Genomic DNA, 19,972 nt, shown 5'->3' with positions numbered 1-19,972 from the left:
GTCTAATACACCTTACTACCTGCTAATTTAAACCTGTAGCGGTTATTAAAAATAGAGAGTGGGAACTGGGAAAAGATATTCTAAATAATTTTATTTCATATTACAAAAAGTTAAATGTAAGTGGAAGTTTTTATATAATGTTTATTCCGTGTTTTTTTTGTATTATTGGTTTAATGTATGAGCACCTGCAAACAGCATCGAAATGAAATTAAAATAATTATACACAAATTCATAGCACAATAATTAATTGCTTCGTGAATACTTATTAGTTACACGATTGACGATGAAGTTGATCGATTGATGACGACGACGAAGTTGATTTGACCGATTGTTGGATTTGGAAATAATGAAATTCGAAAAATTATTGCCAATACGTAAAAATCTGAGATAGAATGTTGAGTACTATAATATAGATAATATATTTTTTGGGTACTTCATACTGACAAGTGACGTACCAACCACCAAGAATCCACCCCATACAGCCATACTAAATAAATACTAGTAAATAATAGTCATTAGTACTTACTTCAGTATTTACGAATCTATTTACTAATTTCGTTAAAAATTATTTGTTTTAATGTTAAACTTTGATGGTATTATAAAATTCTTTACCGTGATATTAATATGTTTTAACTATGGCAGTTTTATAAAGTAAAGATGAGTTCAATGCCGACAATTTACCATGAAAAGCAAGTTAAAGAACTTTGTGCTTTACACGCCTTAAATAATTTATTTCAGGTATGAAACACTTCTAAATGTCTCCTATTTAGAAAATATATATATATATAAATACATATTGATGGAGACCTGAAACTATAACGTTATATTTATAATGTGTCTTATTATCTGGTTTGGTTTTTCTTAGATGCAGATTTCTTTAGAATGCAAAATTAACATTAAGTCCTTTCTTTTAAGAATGTAATTAAATTCATATTATAATAATTAGAATTTGATAATATAAGTATTGTATGACAACTAGCACAGATAGGTTTGTGAACAAGCCATGTAGTTAACATAAAAAAATTAAATTACTTTTTAAAAGATAAACAAGTAACACCAATTTTTTCTTCTAGAAAAGCAATACTTACTCCAAGTCAGATTTAGATTCAATATGCAGCAGATTATCACCAAATGTGTGGATCAATCCTCATCGATCAATCTTGGGTTTTGGAAATTATGACATTAATGTTATTATGGCAGCACTGCAGAAAAATGGATGTGAGGCCATTTGGTTTGATAAGAGAAAGTAAGTTTTTGTTACTTTTGAATACAATTTATGATCCACATGGTGATGTGTTACAGTTTTTTTTTTCTAATTTAACTTTCATCATTAAGAATGTTTATATTCTTGATTGTTATTTATACAAATTATTTAAAAAAATGTTCTGGTTGTAATTGTAAAGTGATGTATGTAAGCAAGTGTATTAGATCAAAATTTTGTGACAATTTTTTGATGAATAGAATATTTGTAAAAATTTCACAAGTCTATTATATTAAAAATATAACATTAAATACTTTCAGAGACCCAGGCTGTTTGAATTTGGCAAATATTTGTGGTTTTATCCTGAATGTGCCATCAGACTACAAACTTGGTTTTGTAATGCTGCCAATCCGGAGGCGCCACTGGATTGCAATCAGACAAATACAAGGAAACTTTTATAATTTAGACTCTAAGTTGGATGCTCCACAATTGATAGGCAGAGTAAGTTAATTGTGGTGTTTACTAGGAATAATTTTCAATCATCAATGTGTTATTGATTGACTTTGAAGATTATATGTTGTTAGTGATGAAACATACTTCATAAGATACATAATAGCTTTGTATACACTTTTATACTAAAGTCCCAGCCACTGTTCAGGCATTATCTATAAATAAATTGAAATGTTTTACAAAAAAATGGCTCTGTCGTAAATCCTATTACTCCACTGCTGTATATCTAAATGATGAGACAGCCTGGGACTAGATTGTGATTATTTTATAGCGATTGAAATGACTGTACAATATTGTATATTTTTATTGAAAAGAGCTCAAAAAAAGAATGCTGGGAGAGTTTCTTGCACCACTTCTTCTCTCTCAGAGCGCCATTTGTTTCCGAAGTGGTAGTAGTATCTAGTAGTTATTAGAAATGACATCAAAAAGAATTCTAAAGGAATCAATTTTGAGAAAATAAATGCCTTTTATGCCTTTTAATGTTAGACAGGGTGGGTCGCACCCCTAGGCACAAGCTCAGCTTGCTTTAGGAATAATCCACCTTCAATTAGTATTGAGAATGAGCTTACAAATTAAATTAAATTATTTCTTAAATCTTTCAGAGTGCAGACCTTATAGCATATTTAAAAGAACAATTAGACAGTAAAGAAAAGGAACTGTTCATTGTGGTCAGTCGTGAGGTAGAAGAAAAGCAGCTCTGGATAAATCAGTATTCCATGAACAACAGCATATTAACCAGCGATGTGAAACAGGAGATGCTTCCTATTTGTAACAGTGAGGACAGTGTTAACTCGAGTTATGATTACAACAACCGCGACGCTGAGTGCCTGAGGTTGCATGAAGTGAGAGACTATACAAGCATAGAGAACAATGCATAATCATGTTCAATGTTTGATGGTGAGATGTGTGCCATAAGAAGTGAAAAAAAATTGTATTTGACAAAAATGTCTGAGTAATGCATTGTATAAAGAACTAACTGACCCAACAGACAGTGTTCTGTTCACACTGAAAAAACTTGCGGGTGTATTTCGTAAAAACCGTTCTTAGCTGACCTCTACTTGGGGAAAGGAATATTTCTATCAAATTCCAAGTCTCTATGCCTTATGGTTCCAGAGATATCTTGATGAGTCAAAGTTGGTGGAAATCTTTTTTAAATATATAGATTAAACATTGTTGCACATAAATATTATATTAGGCAAACCTAATACAGTGGTTGTGACTTGGTAGATACTAGATTATCTGTAGTGATACTAAGTTGTTGCATAAACAATGATTTATCATGTTTCCAGTCATTAACACTCGGTGCTGAAGCATCACACTAATGTGGTGATGATGTACAAGTCACTATGCTTATGACTGAGGACTGAACAGCTGACAACTTTCTACATCAGCTCCTGTATAGACCATTATTTGTGGTCACTACATTATGACATTGATATTAATTCCGCTTTGTTGTGCCAAAAATTCAAACAACATAATATTTTATATTAATTTTTTTATGTCATCTCCTTCACTTAATTAAATCTCTATGTATATTTGTATACAAATTTTTGATTTAAAATTCTTGTCTTGTGTTTGGACATTTCGCCCCTAACCCTTTACACGCTAAGCTAAACATGCAAATGACATGATTCATAAATCTTGGTTTGTTTGTTCAACACTCCAGTGGTGTCGATTCATCTGAGACTGCGTAAATATTCAATTTATCTTAAAATTCCGAAATCATTTTAAGATTATTACCAATGACGTTAAAATGTCATTGATTATTACCCAAATTTTCATCATGTTGAATTTTTCAGCTGTTGTACCTACCTACCTACTTGGTACACCTCATATACATTAAAAACAATGTCTCCAACAAAAGACAGTCATGTCTATTGGAATTAGTAGTTCTTATATTATTAAAACATTTGTGAGACAATGTTAACTTATTTATTAATACGGCTTTACTCGCGATTTATTGGTGTGCGTACCGACTAGTTTCGGTCTGGGTTTGTGATAACCCTCGACTCACACCCACTACACTCACCCTGAAGAATGACCTCCGAATGGTCTGAAACTAGTAGGTACCAACACTGATAAATCGTAAGAAATGCAATATTAATAAATAATATAGTAGTTCTTAAATGTAAACAAATCAACTTTCATGCTTTTGGCACATTCCTCATCAGTTCAGCCAATGAACATTGTGTCTTAAAATAATAATAGTTGTGTTCATATTTGTGTGTGTCTGAATTGTGTGTACTCTGTGTTGTCTTGTCATTATGAGAGTAATTATTAGGTATTTACATTTTATACTCTTTGTTAGTTTATATTTGTTTGTTGTTATTCATTTCTTCCAATATTGTTGGGCTTAATTTTACCACTTATCCAAACCACTCAATCAAATTGTTAGTTATCCTGTTACTTTTACATTATAATATATAAAAAAAAAATATATGTAACAATACTATGGATAATGTTGATGCAATATTTGATTTTATATTGAAAAATCAAACATTTTATTTAATTCAAGTCATATTTTAGTTTATGTAAATATTAGGTATATTGTTATCGAGACATTTTTGTTATCATAATATCTAAAATTACGACAGTAAATGCGTATTTATGCAATTTATTTTACAGAAATTAGATTTTTTTATGCGACCCAAACTAAGAGGAGTGAAATTAAAAAAATATATATCTTTTTGCTAAATAGTAAATTTTACGTCTTTTATTACCAGAAACAATAATCGTATTTTTTTTTAACTACGTTGCACTTGACGACATGCCGCTATGCCACTTGTCAGATGAGAATTTTGTTTGTTAAAGTTCTGCACCTACTTCATAGCACTTTAAACTAATAAAATTAATTCTGCCCGCAGTCAATATCTTGTTTTGTACGGGTCCCTTCTGTCTGTGGTATATGCACCGTTTTATTACTAATATATATAATATAACATTAGAAGACCTGTATAATAAATATATATATATATATATTACCCATTTGCACACTTACTTACTGCAAAGTATTAATCTTAAGAGTACATGACACTTAGGCTGAGATCTATAGAGTGTATTTAGACTCTGTTTAGACTTAGCTTATGTAAAACTTTGCTGAGTGTAAAATCTTTGATTTCGTATTTTATTTTTATTTTTATGAAAAGCTTATGCGGAGCTTAAACTTAGGCAGCCCAACGCAAACGTCAGAGTGGGAGGCTCTATTGTACAGGATGCCTGCTAGATTATGGGTACCACAACGGCGCCTATTTCTGCCGTGAAGCAGTAATGTGTAAACATTACTTTGTTTCAGTTTGAAGGGCGCCGTAGCTAGCTAGTGAAATTACTAGGCAAATTAGCCTCAACATCTGATGTCTGTCAAGGTGTGATGTGATGTCAAGGTGACGGTCGCAGTTGTAGTACCGCTCAGAATTTTTGGGGTTTTTCAAGAATCCTGAGCGGCACTGCATTGTAATGGGCAATCCCTTATTTTCATAAAATAAAACATAATTTTTTATCATTATGAATGGCTTTGGAGACAGATCCTTTAAGTTATTAATGTTGTTATGTTAATCCATTGACAGTTCACAATGCTTGTGAGGTTTATAGAAGATATCAACATATTTAAGTTTTATTCATAATAGTATAGATTATTTTAATTTATTGTTTTCTCTGTGGCTTATATTGAAGCTCCTAAAGCTTCAAAGTGTCTGTAAAATTGAAATAACGGCTTTATATTTTTTATTTTATAACCGTAATAATATATATCCAGTGTATTTCGTTATTAAACTTACAACAAGCTGTTATTAAATTATTTGTTTTTATTGTATTTGATAAGATTGTGCTGGCCTAACTTATATGTGTGTTTATTGACGTACCAGTGACACATTCGTTATATTGTAAATGATATTTTAACCTCTAATTTGTTGTGTTAAACTAATCGCCTACCTAATTAAAGAATATGTTAACATATTTTCATCCAATCATTTAATATCGAATGGTTTAAATAATTTCAACAGATGTACATATATTTTAAGTTCTGTAATAAATACAATTTTCATATTAATGACATTTAGGTATATGATCGACAAATAAAACATGTAAATACTACGTCTTGTCCACTTATACCATACGGGCTACATATTGTGATATCTCCTAAAAATGTGTAAAATGTAAATTTTCGTGAATGTTCTATTGCATGTAAAACTTCTCGAGAGGTAAGTGGGCAGTATTATAATGTACTCAGCATGTACCCATTGAGGTAATATGTACACCGTACTAGAGCAGCTATTGCGAACCAAATATAAGACGCAACTTGACTTATCCCGGAGGGTAGCCCATTCCCTTGCTTGGGCGCAAAAAAAAAAAGCGGGACTCTGACACTTAATTTGGCAGTTGTCACCGCGATGACGTCTTTTCGTCACGAATTAAATCAATAAAACCGTGTTTTGATAATAATACTTGTGTGTTTAGATTTATAAAGTATCTGAATATACTTCAAACAATTTTTAAACGGTCGTCATTAAATGCGTCTTATTGGTACAAACGCTTAGCATAGACTAAGCGAGTTGACTACAGCTGGCTACAACTTGTGTTACAAATAATCAAGGTGAGACGTGTTCTAAAGAGTCTAGTACGTAGTACATAATATTACCTCAATAGTTAAGTTCACTGAGCTATTTCGTGAATACCTAAAAAATAAATTAACTTCTTGTGGTATTAAATTTGTAACCAAAAATTATGAACGATGGGCGACTCGAATCCGCGACCCCTCAGGTTCCGTTCGAGTGATGTAGCATTCATAAATCTTGGTATGTTTTGTTCAACTCTGAGATTGTGGCTCCATCTACAGGATCTACTTTACAGTTGATGACCTGCTCAACCCCAATAATATCATATTAGGAAATTGACTTAGATGTCGCTTTTTCTAAATCTAAACACCTCTTGAATCTTGATCCCGAGAGTTCGCGGGTTCGAGTGCCACATCGTTCATAAACTTTGGTTACTAATTTAATTTCATTAATCCCAAAAGTTTTATTTTAATATCCCTTATATTAAAAAATAACAAATTGTTCTTGTGGTATTTAATTATAGATAATAATTAAGCTTTTTGCTAAGCGTGACTTTATAGAAAATTAATTCTTTTATATTGTATGTGCCACTTGGCAAAAATGTTCAAAGTTTTGTAAATTCGTACTCCGATAGTAGTCTTCCATTCACCAGAAAACAATATATTATATTAGCATTAGTTATCTTGTTACAAAAGTGGTTTGTTTGCGCTCTGCCAGATATTTTAGACTGACACAAAATTTCGAGTTAACTTATGGTTTCGTTATTTTTCTTCTACTATGTAACAGCGTGCATTGTACAGTAACGCGGCGGTAACCTTTAGAATCGCAGTTATTGTCCCAGTAAATAAAAGAATCGGACAGCATCCTCGTGGTTCTACTATAACTCCTCAACTTTTAGTTGCGTTGCGGGCACAGCGCCATTTTTACGTAACAAAAACATTTGATTGATAAAAACTTGGTATTTCTGTCTGTCTGAATACATAACACAATTTTGCGGTTGCAATAATGCGCACGATTTTTAATGAGATCCCGTGCGGTACTAAATTGCGTTCGATTCTGAGACAAAAAGACAGATGTTAGTCTAGAAGTCTTAGAAGTCTCATTATCCCAGTCATTTCACTAGCAACGATGGCAAACCGAAACAATAATGCTTCCTCAGGGCAGAAATTGCACCGTAGTAGATCCCACCTAGCTGGCTTGCCACCTAGCTACTGTGTGTGAAGGAGCTCATATGTGCTTATTTAATGCTACATTAATACACTATTAAATAGTACAAACCCACGGTGGCAATTAAAAAAATATATTGTGTTGAACACCTGCTCAAAAAATACATCTACAAAGGCTCTAAGTTATTGTTCAAAAGTTAAATTGGGCTCCGGGGATAAATACATGGTGTAGGTATTACAATTATTAACGTATTGAGTTGGGGTCGGCCTAAACAATAAAAAAAACTGTTCAAGGACGAATCGGATTCGCACAGGAAAACTTCCGTACCACCAAACAAGATGTACCTAACACAATGTACATTTTAAATGAATCGTTTGTGTAAATTTGCATGGCCGCCATTTTGTAATTCGCCATCTTGTTTGTATCATTCGCTGTTTTAGCGGCAAAAGAAATATCAAAATTTCAAACTATTTCGTTGCCGTCTCTTGTTTAACAAAACCTGTATTACCTGGGAGTCCGCTTTTGTGTCTGTGTGTAACGTGTGTGTTTATGAACTTCGGGAATAATATAAAAAGTAAACTTTTATTTATATAAATTTAGCAGCCAACGTTACTTAAGGAAAGTCTTTCAAATAACACCCTCTCTTCTTCCTATTGGGTTTTATTGTCAAGGTATTATGTCCTGGTAGTGTGTTCTTTGCATGATTGAACCTTCAAATATGACTTGTCAAAATATCATCGCATCGCACCTACAGCAATATTACAAGCAAAATCAATAACCAAAGAAATCAAAGAGTAGATATCTAACATAGTGTGACGTTACCTTCATTGTACCTACTGTGTTTCTATTCTATATGAAATCTTGTATTTGTGTAAATAAACAATATTTTTTCATTTACGAAGTGTATTAATGTTCCAAAAATAACAGCAGTCAACTTGCGTTGGCGACAATCTTAAATATTGTATCTATACCATAAAAAGGGCACGACCAATTGGTCTTCTAGCAAAGTAGGCACTGTAGATCTAATTAGTCGAAGTTGCGCTTTAGTCCGACAGTACGACATAAGTATCGACATCTGCAGACTGCCTACCGTAGGTAGTAAATAAACTTATTTAGGTTCCTCTTTTCATTATTCAGGTAGGCACTGCCTAATTGCCTATATGATATGCACGCCCTTGACCATAAAGCGTGTATGGGTGCCTGGTATATATGACTCCACTGAAGAATCACGCCCCGCTGAACCCTCCATAGATCGATCACGTTAGTCGGTAATTTAAACTCTGCTTCAACAAATCCGACACGTGCTTTGTCTCTACACGAGGCATCATCAGAAGCTGTTGACTAGCCCAACTCTGGAATGACTGTGACACTCGTATATTATAATATATAGTCCAAATATTTGATAAACAATAGTTAAATAAATATGGAACACTCTAGATAAGTTTGGCATCGAGGCATATCAACGTCCTAAATGGCGCATTCGTTTCTAATAGAACATTAAAAATATCAACTTAAATTATTTATACTTACTTAAATGTTGGTATCCAGCTTATTTGGGTATTTTCGTACTGAGAGGTTTTTTTTTGTATAATAATATATAGTAATTGATACAACCTGCCCATTACAATGCAGTGCCACTCAGGATTCTTGAAAAACCCAATAATTCTGAGCGGCACTACAACGGCGCTCGTCATAAGATGTTAAGTCTCATTTGCTCAGTAATTTCACTAGCTACGGCGCCCTGCAGACCGAAATACAGATTACTGTGTATAAGCATTAGCTTATACATTACTGCTTCACGGCGGAAATAGGCGCCGTTGTGGTATCCATAATCTAGCCGGCATCCTGTGCAAAGGTGCCTCCCACTGGCAGTGGCAGCTACAGTTTGAAAAACAATACCACTTTCCGGTTACCAAAGTTCCGGTGATACTGAAGACCACTCTGCCTATCAATAGCGAGCGAAGACTCAACCTCTTGAGAGTTGTAATTTTATATAAAAAAATTCTGTAAGATATAGTCATTATATTTTCGGTAACGTGATCATTGTGAGGTAATCTAGTTTAGGTACCTAAACTGAACTGTATCGGATTCGCATCGCTTATTAAAAGTTGAAGGTAGGCCCTCTGTACTTGCGAGCATCGCGTTCAGGCAGTAATCTTTATTTTTCTGTTCAGCCAGTGTTATTTTTTCGTGGCACTAAAATAAACCGTTAGAACACTATCAGAAAGATGGAGTAGGATAGGAAATAATATTGGAGACAAAGAATAGAGTTTCTGATGAGAATTTACGGAGTTGACGTGTGGTTTTGTTGATAACAATAATTGTCAAACAGGATAGTGGATACTAAGAAAAAGCAACTCCTAGTTTATGAAGTGTATTTGGCCTCATCAATGTCTGGTATTTGTGTGCAGTTGTTATTCTTGGAGATGATGAGTCGATCAGGATCTAGATTCAGGTCCTGCATGATGCCGTAGATCTGCGCCCGAAGGCTTGCTTCTATATCGCGTTTTCTTCCAAGCAGCCAAATGCGATCTGTGGAATTTATATTACAAAGATTGTATCATTAGATTATAAATGGATGCTGCAAGAGATCACCAAACACGTTAACAGAAGAAATCGCCTCTAGAACTATTGGGACGGAAACTTCAAAAAATAGTCTGTCTATTTAGGCGTAACTCCGCGAGCATAAACATCTTTTATTTATGACATAAGGGATGAGACGAGCAGGACTTTCATTTACTGATGGTAATTGATACGCACTGCCCAATACAATGCAGTGCCGCTCAGGATTCATGAAAAACCCAAAAATTGTGAGCGGAACTACAATTGCGCTCATTACCTTGAGACATAAGATGTCAAGTCTCATTTGCTCAGTAATTCCACTAGCTACGGCGCCCTTCAGACTGAAACACAATAATGTTTACCTACACAATACTGCTTACTTAGATCATAATTTAAATTGGTGTAGGGACATTTTCAAATTAACTTTGAATGTTTGTGCTCTTTTAAATTATGTAGGAAATAGCATATTAGACTTTTTTGCCATTTCACATTTATTAAATAGAAAAACAGAAATATAACTCGAGTCAGCAAAAAAAGAATTTAAAATGGAGTTGCTTATCATTCTTTCTCACTTACGGAGAACTGCCGCGTGTAATAAGTCAGTTATAAAATAATGTAGTTTAGGAGCGGAATTGTATGCCATTTTTGCTAGCTGTAGGTACTTTGTTGTAATTAAAAAAGTTAAAAGCCGCCATTTTAAAGCCTTTTATGAATAAAAATAGAATAGGCTGATATAATGTAGATTATTATTATTAACCCCACCGTCTGGATGTGTGGCGTTCCTCCACAGTGTGGTTTTCAAGGAACTCTCTTCCGTTTACAACCAAGTTGTGAAATGAGCGCGATACGCCATGGATACATTAAAAAAAGCGTGTAGGTACACCTTTCTTAAAGGCCGGTAAACTTCCTGTGATTCCTCTGGTGTTGCAAGAGAATGTGGGCGGCGGTGATTATTTAACACCAGGGGACCCGTACGCTCCTCTTCGATAAATTAAGATTATGTTTGCTACTAATAAAGTACCTGAATGAGCAAGGTTGTAGTTAGAACAAGACCAGAGAATGGCGAACTGGTCATAATCAGTGAAGAGCACGTTGTACTGGCCGGCGCCGGGCAACAACCGGCCGATCACGTACGGCATCCGGTTGTTGAGCTTGTACCGGAACGCAGACGAGCCCGCGTAGCTAGGGATGCCCAGTCCATATGAAACTGAAGGATTCCCAGTCCTGGAAATTTAGTCGAGCCATATGAATATGTATATATACATGAAATTAGGCCTAAGTAAGGGCCTCCACTTGATGACCTTGCTTTTATATATTTATTCACCATATTTTTTAGATTGTTTAATGGTGTTAAAATTTAAGATTCAATTATTAAAATCGATTTAAGAGAACATAGTACAACGTTTTTTTTATAAAATAGGTATATTCAAACACTTTAAGTAGATAAACTATTTTACATCTTTTTTATTTTAGAGAGGACAAGCGGGCAAGTTCACCAGTCGGAAAGTGGAAGTATGATCTACGTCCAAGGTCCTTAAATACGCGTGTACGCGCTTCTTTTGAAGGTACCCATGTTGTATTGTCCCGGAAACACCGCACTAAGGAGCTCATTCCACAACTTTGTAGTAGGTGAAAGAAAGCTCCTTGAAAAGCGCACTGTGAAGGACCGCCACACATCCAGATGGTGGGGATGATATCCTAATTTGTGGCGTGTCGTGCGAAGGTGGGATTCGGCGGCAGGAATCAGGTGAAACAGCGACAACTTCGAAACACTCCCCGTGATAAATGAAGCGTCGAAGAAGACACACAATGAAGCGCCGTCTCTACACAACGCCAACGCCACGATTTGAGCTTCATTGTTTCGGTCAAATTTTAACAGCACTAGAGCATTAGTACTGGGAAGTCCTCGGCCAGAGGTATAGTACTTCATGTGTGGTCGAATACAGGCTGTTGCATGGGATAAGTTTAAGTGAAATTAATTACTGTGCACAAGCCGCAAGCTTTTTTAGGCCAAGTTTTTGACTTTACTGAGTCGGATGATTACTTGTTTTGATCAGCTAGATTCATTCAATATCAGCTACTCTCCTCAATCATATATTGATTGCATAGAGTAGTAAGTAATATATACATATATATGTTTGTGTGTATTTGTAGTATGTATGCGTAGTATAGGTAATGTGTGTATGCGTAGGTATAAGTGTTTGGACTAGGGCTTCCAATCCCGCGGGATCTCGCTATTTGCGAGATCCCGCGTATTGAAAATATGCACATTTTTAAGCAATTAATTTATCAACTCCACATTTATTTACGTACATATTACTATTAAAATGAGATCAATCAAATTATACTGTTTTTTTCACAAAAAAAAAACAATAACAAATACTGAATAAAAAGGAAAACAAATCAAATCGTTTTCAAAAAATACACAAAGCAAAATTAAAAAATTAAGCAAAAAACAACAGAATTATAAACTGATAAATTATTACTTAATTATAAACTTTGTCAGCTTTTAATCCTAACTGAAAATGTTTGCGAAGGAAACACAACATGTCCAAACTGTCGTCTGCCAAACTACTGCATATTTTAGACGTAATATAGCCTGCAGCAGAAAATGCCCTTTCTGCTTCCACACTTGTGGGCGGTATTTCTTTTAAGGGTTTATGATATGAATGAAAGATTCATTCACGTACAAACCCTTAAAAGGATGTATCAATAAACTTCACGAAAATACTAAACCGTTAATAACTTGAGTTATTAAGAATAATATTTCACTCAGATTATCCTATTTTGCATCGCATACACGCTTTTTTTCAGTCCCGCAAATCCCGCGGATCCCGCGCCCGTAATCCCGCGTTTCGCGGGATTGGAAAATGGCGCGGGATCCCGCAATACCGAGATCTCGGTTTGGAAGCCTTAGTTTGGACAGCTACAAGGTCATAGAATGGCTCAAGCGGAAAATCGGCACTGGACATGCATAATATGTGTGCTAGCACATGCCGAGCTTATTTTAATATGAAAGGTATGTTTTTTTTAAATTAAAGTATTGTTTTTATTTTATACCTAGTAGTTTTTTAGCTATATATAGCATATTTTGATTGTAGCCGTGGGTACACCATATTAGTTACCATCTATTGATCGTGTGGACGTTGATGACGTAATATCCTTTCTCGTTCATGGCTACTTCCAGTTCAGTACAACTCGCCGCGATCTCCATCAGGTGGAATGATCGTTCCACTTCATACCAGGTTCCTGTCATCTGTAAAGCGAACACAATTCATTATTGAATTCACTATATTTTTGGTATATTATAATATTATATATTATAATATTATATATTATAATATTGCAATTTACACAAAAAATCTTGCCCCAAGCTAGACATAGCCCGTACTATGGATGGAAGACAATGATAAATTTAATTTGTATAAGATACTAACCTTATGTACAAATTAAATTTGTGACTAAACTTTATAAATGATGCTTGAAATTTGAAACGATTATTGAACGTGTTCAACGGTTGCCTGATTGATTTGAGCGCTCGGACGTACCCGAGAGGTCGCGAGTTGGAGTCCCGCATCGTTCATAAATTTACAAATGGTTACAAATTTAATTTGTATAATTAATCCCAGAAAGTGAGGGATTTCACTCAAAAATAACAATTTGTTTTGTTACCTTGTTTGGTATTTAACATGTTTCAAGCTTAGAATCTAAAAGGAATGCTAAAAATATTTATAATTTCATTCGAATAGGCAACTGTTAATATTATGACGTAAGCCAAAGCTAAAGGTAGGTGTGGTCGTATTATACAATGACATCGATTGCTCTTTAACCCGAAGTCCACGTCGACTGTACTTGAGTACTATTTTCATTAGCAATAACAAACGCGTTACTCCAGACGTTTTTCAATAAATAAATAATTATACACTGGCCTGCAAAAGTAAGTATCACACTTTTCAAATTAATTTTTTTTCTTAACTATAGAAGGTAGAGATTTAAAATTAAAAACGTTTTGTTGCAAATTTTATAGGCTTTAATTCTTAGAAACTAAAATAATACATTAGTAACATTTTTAACTTAAAAAAGATAAAACAATGAAAATAGACATTATTAGTTTAGTGTAAAAAAATTCAACTAAAATGTATTACATGTTATTTAATTTTTAATAACCGGTATTGCCTCCTCGAGCTCTGATTACAGCTTCGAGCCGGTTTGGCATACTGAACACTAGGTTTCGGAGCCGATGTTGGGGAATATTCTCCCATTCTTCTACCAGGGCCTGCTTTAGTGCCCTGAGGGTAGTAGGTGGTCTGCGATTTCTGACTAGCCTCCCAAGCTCATCCCAGGCGTGTTCAATCGGGTTGAGATCAGGACTTCTTGATGGCCAAGCCATCACGCTGATACCGACCTCCTGAATGTACTCTTATACGATATGAGCCGTGTGTGGCCGGGCATTATCATGCATCAGCATCGATCCATCACCCATATTTGCTAAATACGGCCCTACATACTCATTGAGAATCTCTTGAGCATATCTTTGCCCAGTGAGGGTGCCATTTTCTATGGCTACTAGCTCTGTGCGACCTTCTGAAGATATGCCAGCCCATACATGTACACTGCCTCCACCGTATTGGACTCTTTCTGATATGCAGGCTTGAAGGTATCGCTCACCAGGTAGCCTGTAAACACTTCGCCTTCCATCAGAAGTGTAAAGGGAGAATCGAGACTCATCTGCAAACAAAATTCTTGACCATTCCTCTTCATCCCACTGCATGTGTTCACGGGCGTATCGCAGTCTCGCTACTCGATGCTGTCTCTCGAGTTTTGGGCCACTCGCTGGTCTTCGGGGTTTCAAATTTGCTTCAGCAAGTCTTCTTCTCACTGTACTGTCACTAATGTAGTCCCTCCGGGTCTGAAGTAGCTGTTGCTGGACTTCAACTGCATTTTGGTGGCGATTTCTTAACACAGTGGAAATAATATAACGATATTCTCGGGCACTGGTGCACCTGGGTCTGCCATTACAAGGTCTACTCAGATGGTGTCCAGTCTCTTCGTACCTTCGCTTTACCTTCTGGACCGTTCGTACCGTCACACACACCATTCTTGCAGTGCGACGCATACTGATGCCTAGTTCCAGAAAAGCCATGATCCTAGCGCATTCTTCAACTGAAAGAGGCATCATAAATAAATGTTATGTGCTTTTTAGCATAAATTTTTAAAACAAGACCCATCGATCTTGAAAAAAATTTAAAACAGAAAGAAAAATGTGAATGGTAAAATTGTAATTCGGAAACGTCCACTTTGAAAAAGGAATGGTTTTGTTTTTGAAGGTTTTTTTCAGCCAATTCTTAAAAGAAGGTTACCGACTATAAATTTTTTATGTACAAAATTAAATTCTCTTTGGAGTCCTTTTTATTTCCAAAGTATATCTTGTGAACTTAAAACGTTATCCCAATTTTAAAAGTGTGATACTTACTTTTGAAGGCCAGTGTAGTTATCATAGTAATATAATTCTACTTAACTTACCATTTGCTCCTTTACATAGAAAGCCGGCTAGATTATGGGTACCACAACGGCGCCTATTTCTGCCGTGAAGCAGTAATGTGAAAACATTATTGTGTTTCAGTCAGAAGGGCGCCGTAGCTAGTGAAATTACTGGGCAAACGAGACTTAACATCTTATGTCTCAAGGAGACGAGCGCAATTGTAGTGCCGCTAAGAATTTGTAATGGGCTGGGCGTATCAATTACCATCAGCTGAATTTTTACTATCATAAAAAAATGTTATACATAAACAAAGTCATAAAAAAGTATAACTGCTATTTACTTGGCAATCAATTAACATTATCATTATACATAACCTAATAGCTATATTTAATAAACACTAATAACTATGATATACAAATAGATATAAGTTTATATGATATAGACTACTAAACATTATACTATCGTAATCCTAAACTACGTTTAGCTACATTCAAATCAAGTTTCAAATCACATTCTCGTGAATCGTTTTATTCAGTCAAGCGTTTCACTTATTTTTCAAACGAGGTCATATTTCTACAAATCAATACCTAATGTTACCTACTTTAATACTTACCATTTTATTTGATTATGTTCGATTAAATAGTACTATTGTTTACATAGCTTAGTTAGCAAAGTCAATGACCACCAAAATATTAGGCGTGATTCAACATTCAATTCTTTAAACTGTTATTCCTTGCTTACCATTTTTGTTATTTATTTTGGTAGATACTTAACTATATACCTACATTTTGAATAATTATACAATTTAAGAAAATAATATGGAAATCGTGTTTTAAAAAAAAATATTGTGGTAACTCAACTCTCAAGTAACCCATTATAGTCTTCAATTAAAGTGTTTACCAGACTCTGATATACAGACTACTATGGCATCCAAAGGTTAGGTTAGTTAGGTTAACCTTAGGATAGGTAAGACAAATTAATTGAGCAATACCTTGGTAAATCTGTTCAAATTATATGGTGATCGAAAATACAGTATGAAACTAATTGACGTATATTGTCTAGTAAAATATTTTGGAAATTGTGTCACAGAGAGTGTTAACCTGGAGTGTCGCAAGGATCTCACTAAGTTCACATATTTTATATTACATATATAAACTGGTACTTAAAATTCAGCTAGAAATGATGATGAAAGCAATGAGGGAAGTAAAGAAGACGCCCAAATATAGATTTGAACTTTAAAGGAATATTTCATATGACGACTGGGAACTAGGAGATATAAGAAACCAGTCATATTTTGAATTAATCGACACAATAGTGGAAGTCCATTATTGGCTTATTAGATACCAAAAATATTTACAAGTAAAGAATATGAATGATGAAATAACACTAATAATGAATTATTTCCGCAAACAGCTTATCTTTGCTAATGCATTCGCGCACGCTTATTGGGGTGCGAAGGTTACAAAAACAATAATAATTCTCAGACTTCCGTACATATTTTTTTCTTTATTTCTCAATGTATTAATGAATTGTCATTTAGATTACTTATAAAACAATGTGGAGTCTTAGTACTGGTATTTGTTGCGTTCCACTTTGAGTGTTTTTATGTTAATTGTATGTAAAACGGTAAAACCGACTCGAAAGGCAAGGGTTAAGGTTAGTAACAAAAGTGTATAAATAATATTAAACATTTCAGTCAAAACTGTTACAAATATCCAGTAATATAATAATTATTAGTTTAAATTGTAAATTTATTTAAAAAAAATTGTTGTGACTTTTATAGCTAACAAAGGCTGATGTACTTTATATTAAGAGATCATCTAATCATGATGCATAATTTCTCGTTATTTTTATGGAACCGGAATACAAACGATCGTACAGAACGCCCGATGTTTGGTGATCACCGCCGCCAAAACTCTCTGTAACGCCAGAGTACTTAGAGTACAGCTGCTTTGCCAGCCACTTTTTATGCATGTTGTATGAAAAAGACAAATAGTCCAAATTGCATCAAGTTAAATAAAGACGACTTGGAATATTATTAACTGGGATTCTAGAAGAATCAAAACTCAAATACTTTAATAATGTTTAATAATATAATCTAAGCAATAAAAATAGAAATAAGAAATGAGACAAAATTTGTATTAATACAATAAGAAAGAGATCCAAAGCAAAGATGTAGCCTTATCTGTTCTACGTTTAAAATAGAAATTAGCTGGGCATATATACAAAGAACAAAAGACGAAAGATGGTTTAAAGTAGTTATGAACTGGTCCTCTATAAATAGGTAACGATATCGAGGGAGGCCTAATAAGAGATGGAGCGATGGCTTAGTAGAATCAGCAGGAAAGTTGTGGAAAAGAATTGCAAGAGACAGGAACGAGTGGAAATTAATGGAGGAGGCTTTTACCGCTAAAGGCGGTCCTTATATCGAATATGTATACTAACAAATACTTTTATTTAACACAATGAAACATTAATTTAATTAAAACTTACTAGTAAATACAATTTATAAAATAAAATGTAGATGTATTAAGGAAATAAAGCTCTAAATTGCAATCTATGGTTTTAAGATTTTTTTTTGAGATTCCAATTTCAATAATAAGCACTCTTGTCTCCTCCACTCACGCCACTGATTCACTTCTTTTGGAGAAAGTTTTAGTTTTGTAATCCCCTAATAAATTATTAGTTTGATAATTGATAGCACCATATCTTGCAATAGTTTTTAAAATATTTCAGTCGGAAAGCACTTTTCACTCAAATTACTACCGACCTATTTCGATATTATGAACCTTTAACATAAATATTGAAAAAAAAACTCATGCTTACATACTCCATATGAAACAGTTTGGTTTTACTAAGGGACGTTTTACTATGGATGTAGTTGTGAAGCTATTAAGAATATTATTTTAGCCTGGGAGTATCATCGAATGCACTTGAGAACTTCTGTGATTTATCTATGGCTTTCGATTGTGTTCAACATTCATCGCGATCCGGGAACTATATCAATATGGCATGAAAGGGACTGCGCTCATTCTTCTCGTTTAATATTTAAAGAATAGAATTCTGAAAGTCGATGTGAATGGCAAGACATCCTATCGAACTCCTCTCAATATGGGGTTTCTATGAAAGTTTAATTTTGGCCCATTCCCTTTCCTTATTTATTAGTTACGTTTGACGAAGTAAATAATGCATTACATATATCCTATACTACCATATAATGGTATATTATTATGGGGAAATTCAGCCGATATTGATACCATCAAATCATCAAAGCCTTCAAATGGCTAATCGTGCTATTTATAACTTAGGTCCTAGAGAATCATTTAAGAGATCTTTTTGGAGAAATTAAAACATTAATTAGATTTTTATAGACAGCTTATTTTCTTGGATTCCATTGATTATTGGCCATTTTATTTCGATTTGTACGTATTTGTATACTGATGTGCAAATATGATTTATTTTATTTCCTTAAATAAAATGGTCGCTAAATACCTTTATTTATTTGCGGTGTGTGTGGATTGATGCATCTGCTGTACTCAATAACTCTTGTTTTCACTTTAATTCACTTTTACTATTTTTGACTTACTCGTGTAAGGCGTTGAGTATTTTACGTTGGAGTATTTTTTTGCATCACTTTACATAATATATTGTAACTGATATGATTTGTGAAAAGACGAAGCTGTGTTGATTTATAAGAGTAGCAATAAGTTTCTTGCCACTTCTTCTCATTAAAGCTCAAGCCTTTCCGAAGTGGCGGTAAATATAAAAAGAAAAGAAAACTTTTGACATTTATAAGTGTCATTTCCTTGACCTACATGAATAAGTGATTTTGATTTGATTTTTGATTTATAAGTTGGTAGGTTCTATTAGACAACAAAGAGGAGGAGTCAAGTAAGTAGGTAGCTATCTAATAAATATAAATAAGTTTATGCTCAGGCAGGCTAGCCAAAAAACGATGAATAATAAAAACAATATTACCTACTTATACGCAAAGTACATTTTCATGTTGAAAGGCTATACCTACTTACAAACTTTCAAGTTACACGCAAGGGAAAATATATAAAAAAACACAGTAGTACCTAATATTTAAGCGACGAAGAATATAACACAACTTACCTTTCCGATATCGTAATTGGGTAACTGCGGGTAAATTGGACATCTTCCTAAACCCGTACTTATCACAGCCTTAACTATCATACAAAATAATATAAAATATAATCTAGTAAGAGCACTCACTCTAAAGTCACCCATAGCATTAGGTACATATATTAGTCTTTATTTCTCGTAAATGTTTGGTAAATAGTGAGCGGTGTTTCAACAACACGCCTGTGGCACATGTCGGTCGCGCTTGCCCGTCACATACTGTCCCGACTCCGAACCGTTACGTATCACTACGTTTTGCATAAACTCCGGTATATTTACAACACCCGACAAAATCATAAGGACGACTAATCATCGGCTCCTATCATATTACCTACACTTTTCTTTTGAATTATTTTT

General features: G+C 34.2%; 2 protein-coding genes across 2 annotated transcripts; one reads left to right on the top strand and one right to left on the bottom strand.

Annotated features, from left to right (window-relative positions):
* The first annotated feature begins 457 nt into the window (after positions 1–457).
* Positions 458–8,325, top strand: LOC126964790 (josephin-2). Its single transcript, XM_050808055.1, has 4 exons — positions 458–738; positions 1,074–1,246; positions 1,522–1,702; positions 2,314–8,325. Exons 1-4 carry the CDS (start codon positions 658–660, stop codon positions 2,587–2,589), a joined length of 711 nt encoding a protein of 236 aa, XP_050664012.1. The 5' UTR covers positions 458–657; the 3' UTR covers positions 2,590–8,325.
* A 1,461-nt stretch (positions 8,326–9,786) lies between these two features.
* On the bottom strand, positions 9,787–19,823 carry LOC126964805 (apolipoprotein D-like). The gene is made up of 4 exons (XM_050808081.1): positions 19,589–19,823; positions 13,116–13,246; positions 11,012–11,214; positions 9,787–9,960 (listed from the first exon to the last, which is right to left on the bottom strand). Exons 1-4 carry the CDS (start codon positions 19,721–19,723, stop codon positions 9,794–9,796), a joined length of 636 nt encoding a protein of 211 aa, XP_050664038.1. The 5' UTR covers positions 19,724–19,823; the 3' UTR covers positions 9,787–9,793.
* Positions 19,824–19,972: the final 149 nt, after the last annotated feature.

This window comes from Leptidea sinapis, chromosome 1, assembly GCF_905404315.1.
Source record: "Leptidea sinapis chromosome 1, ilLepSina1.1, whole genome shotgun sequence".
NCBI classification, from domain to species: domain Eukaryota; kingdom Metazoa; phylum Arthropoda; class Insecta; order Lepidoptera; family Pieridae; genus Leptidea; species Leptidea sinapis.
Note: the sequence above shows the minus strand (reverse complement) of the source record. Positions and strands in the feature narration are given on the sequence as shown.

Bases quoted from the DNA above. Each gene is read 5' to 3' on its own strand.
- LOC126964805 (XM_050808081.1), bottom strand. From the start codon at position 19,723: ATGGGTGACTTTAGAGTGAGTGCTCTTACTAGATTATATTTTATATTA. The intron at 13,247-19,588 runs GTAAGTTGTGTT...TTCGCTTTACAG, and splicing joins CCAATTACGATATCGGAAAG to ATGACAGGAACCTGGTATGA. The intron at 9,961-11,011 runs GTACTTTATTAG...TAAATTCCACAG, and splicing joins CTACAACCTTGCTCATTCAG to ATCGCATTTGGCTGCTTGGA.
- LOC126964790 (XM_050808055.1), top strand. From the start codon at position 658: ATGAGTTCAATGCCGACAATTTACCATGAAAAGCAAGTTAAAGAACTT. The intron at 739-1,073 runs GTATGAAACACT...TTTTTCTTCTAG, and splicing joins CCTTAAATAATTTATTTCAG to AAAAGCAATACTTACTCCAA. The intron at 1,703-2,313 runs GTAAGTTAATTG...TAAATCTTTCAG, and splicing joins CTCCACAATTGATAGGCAGA to AGTGCAGACCTTATAGCATA.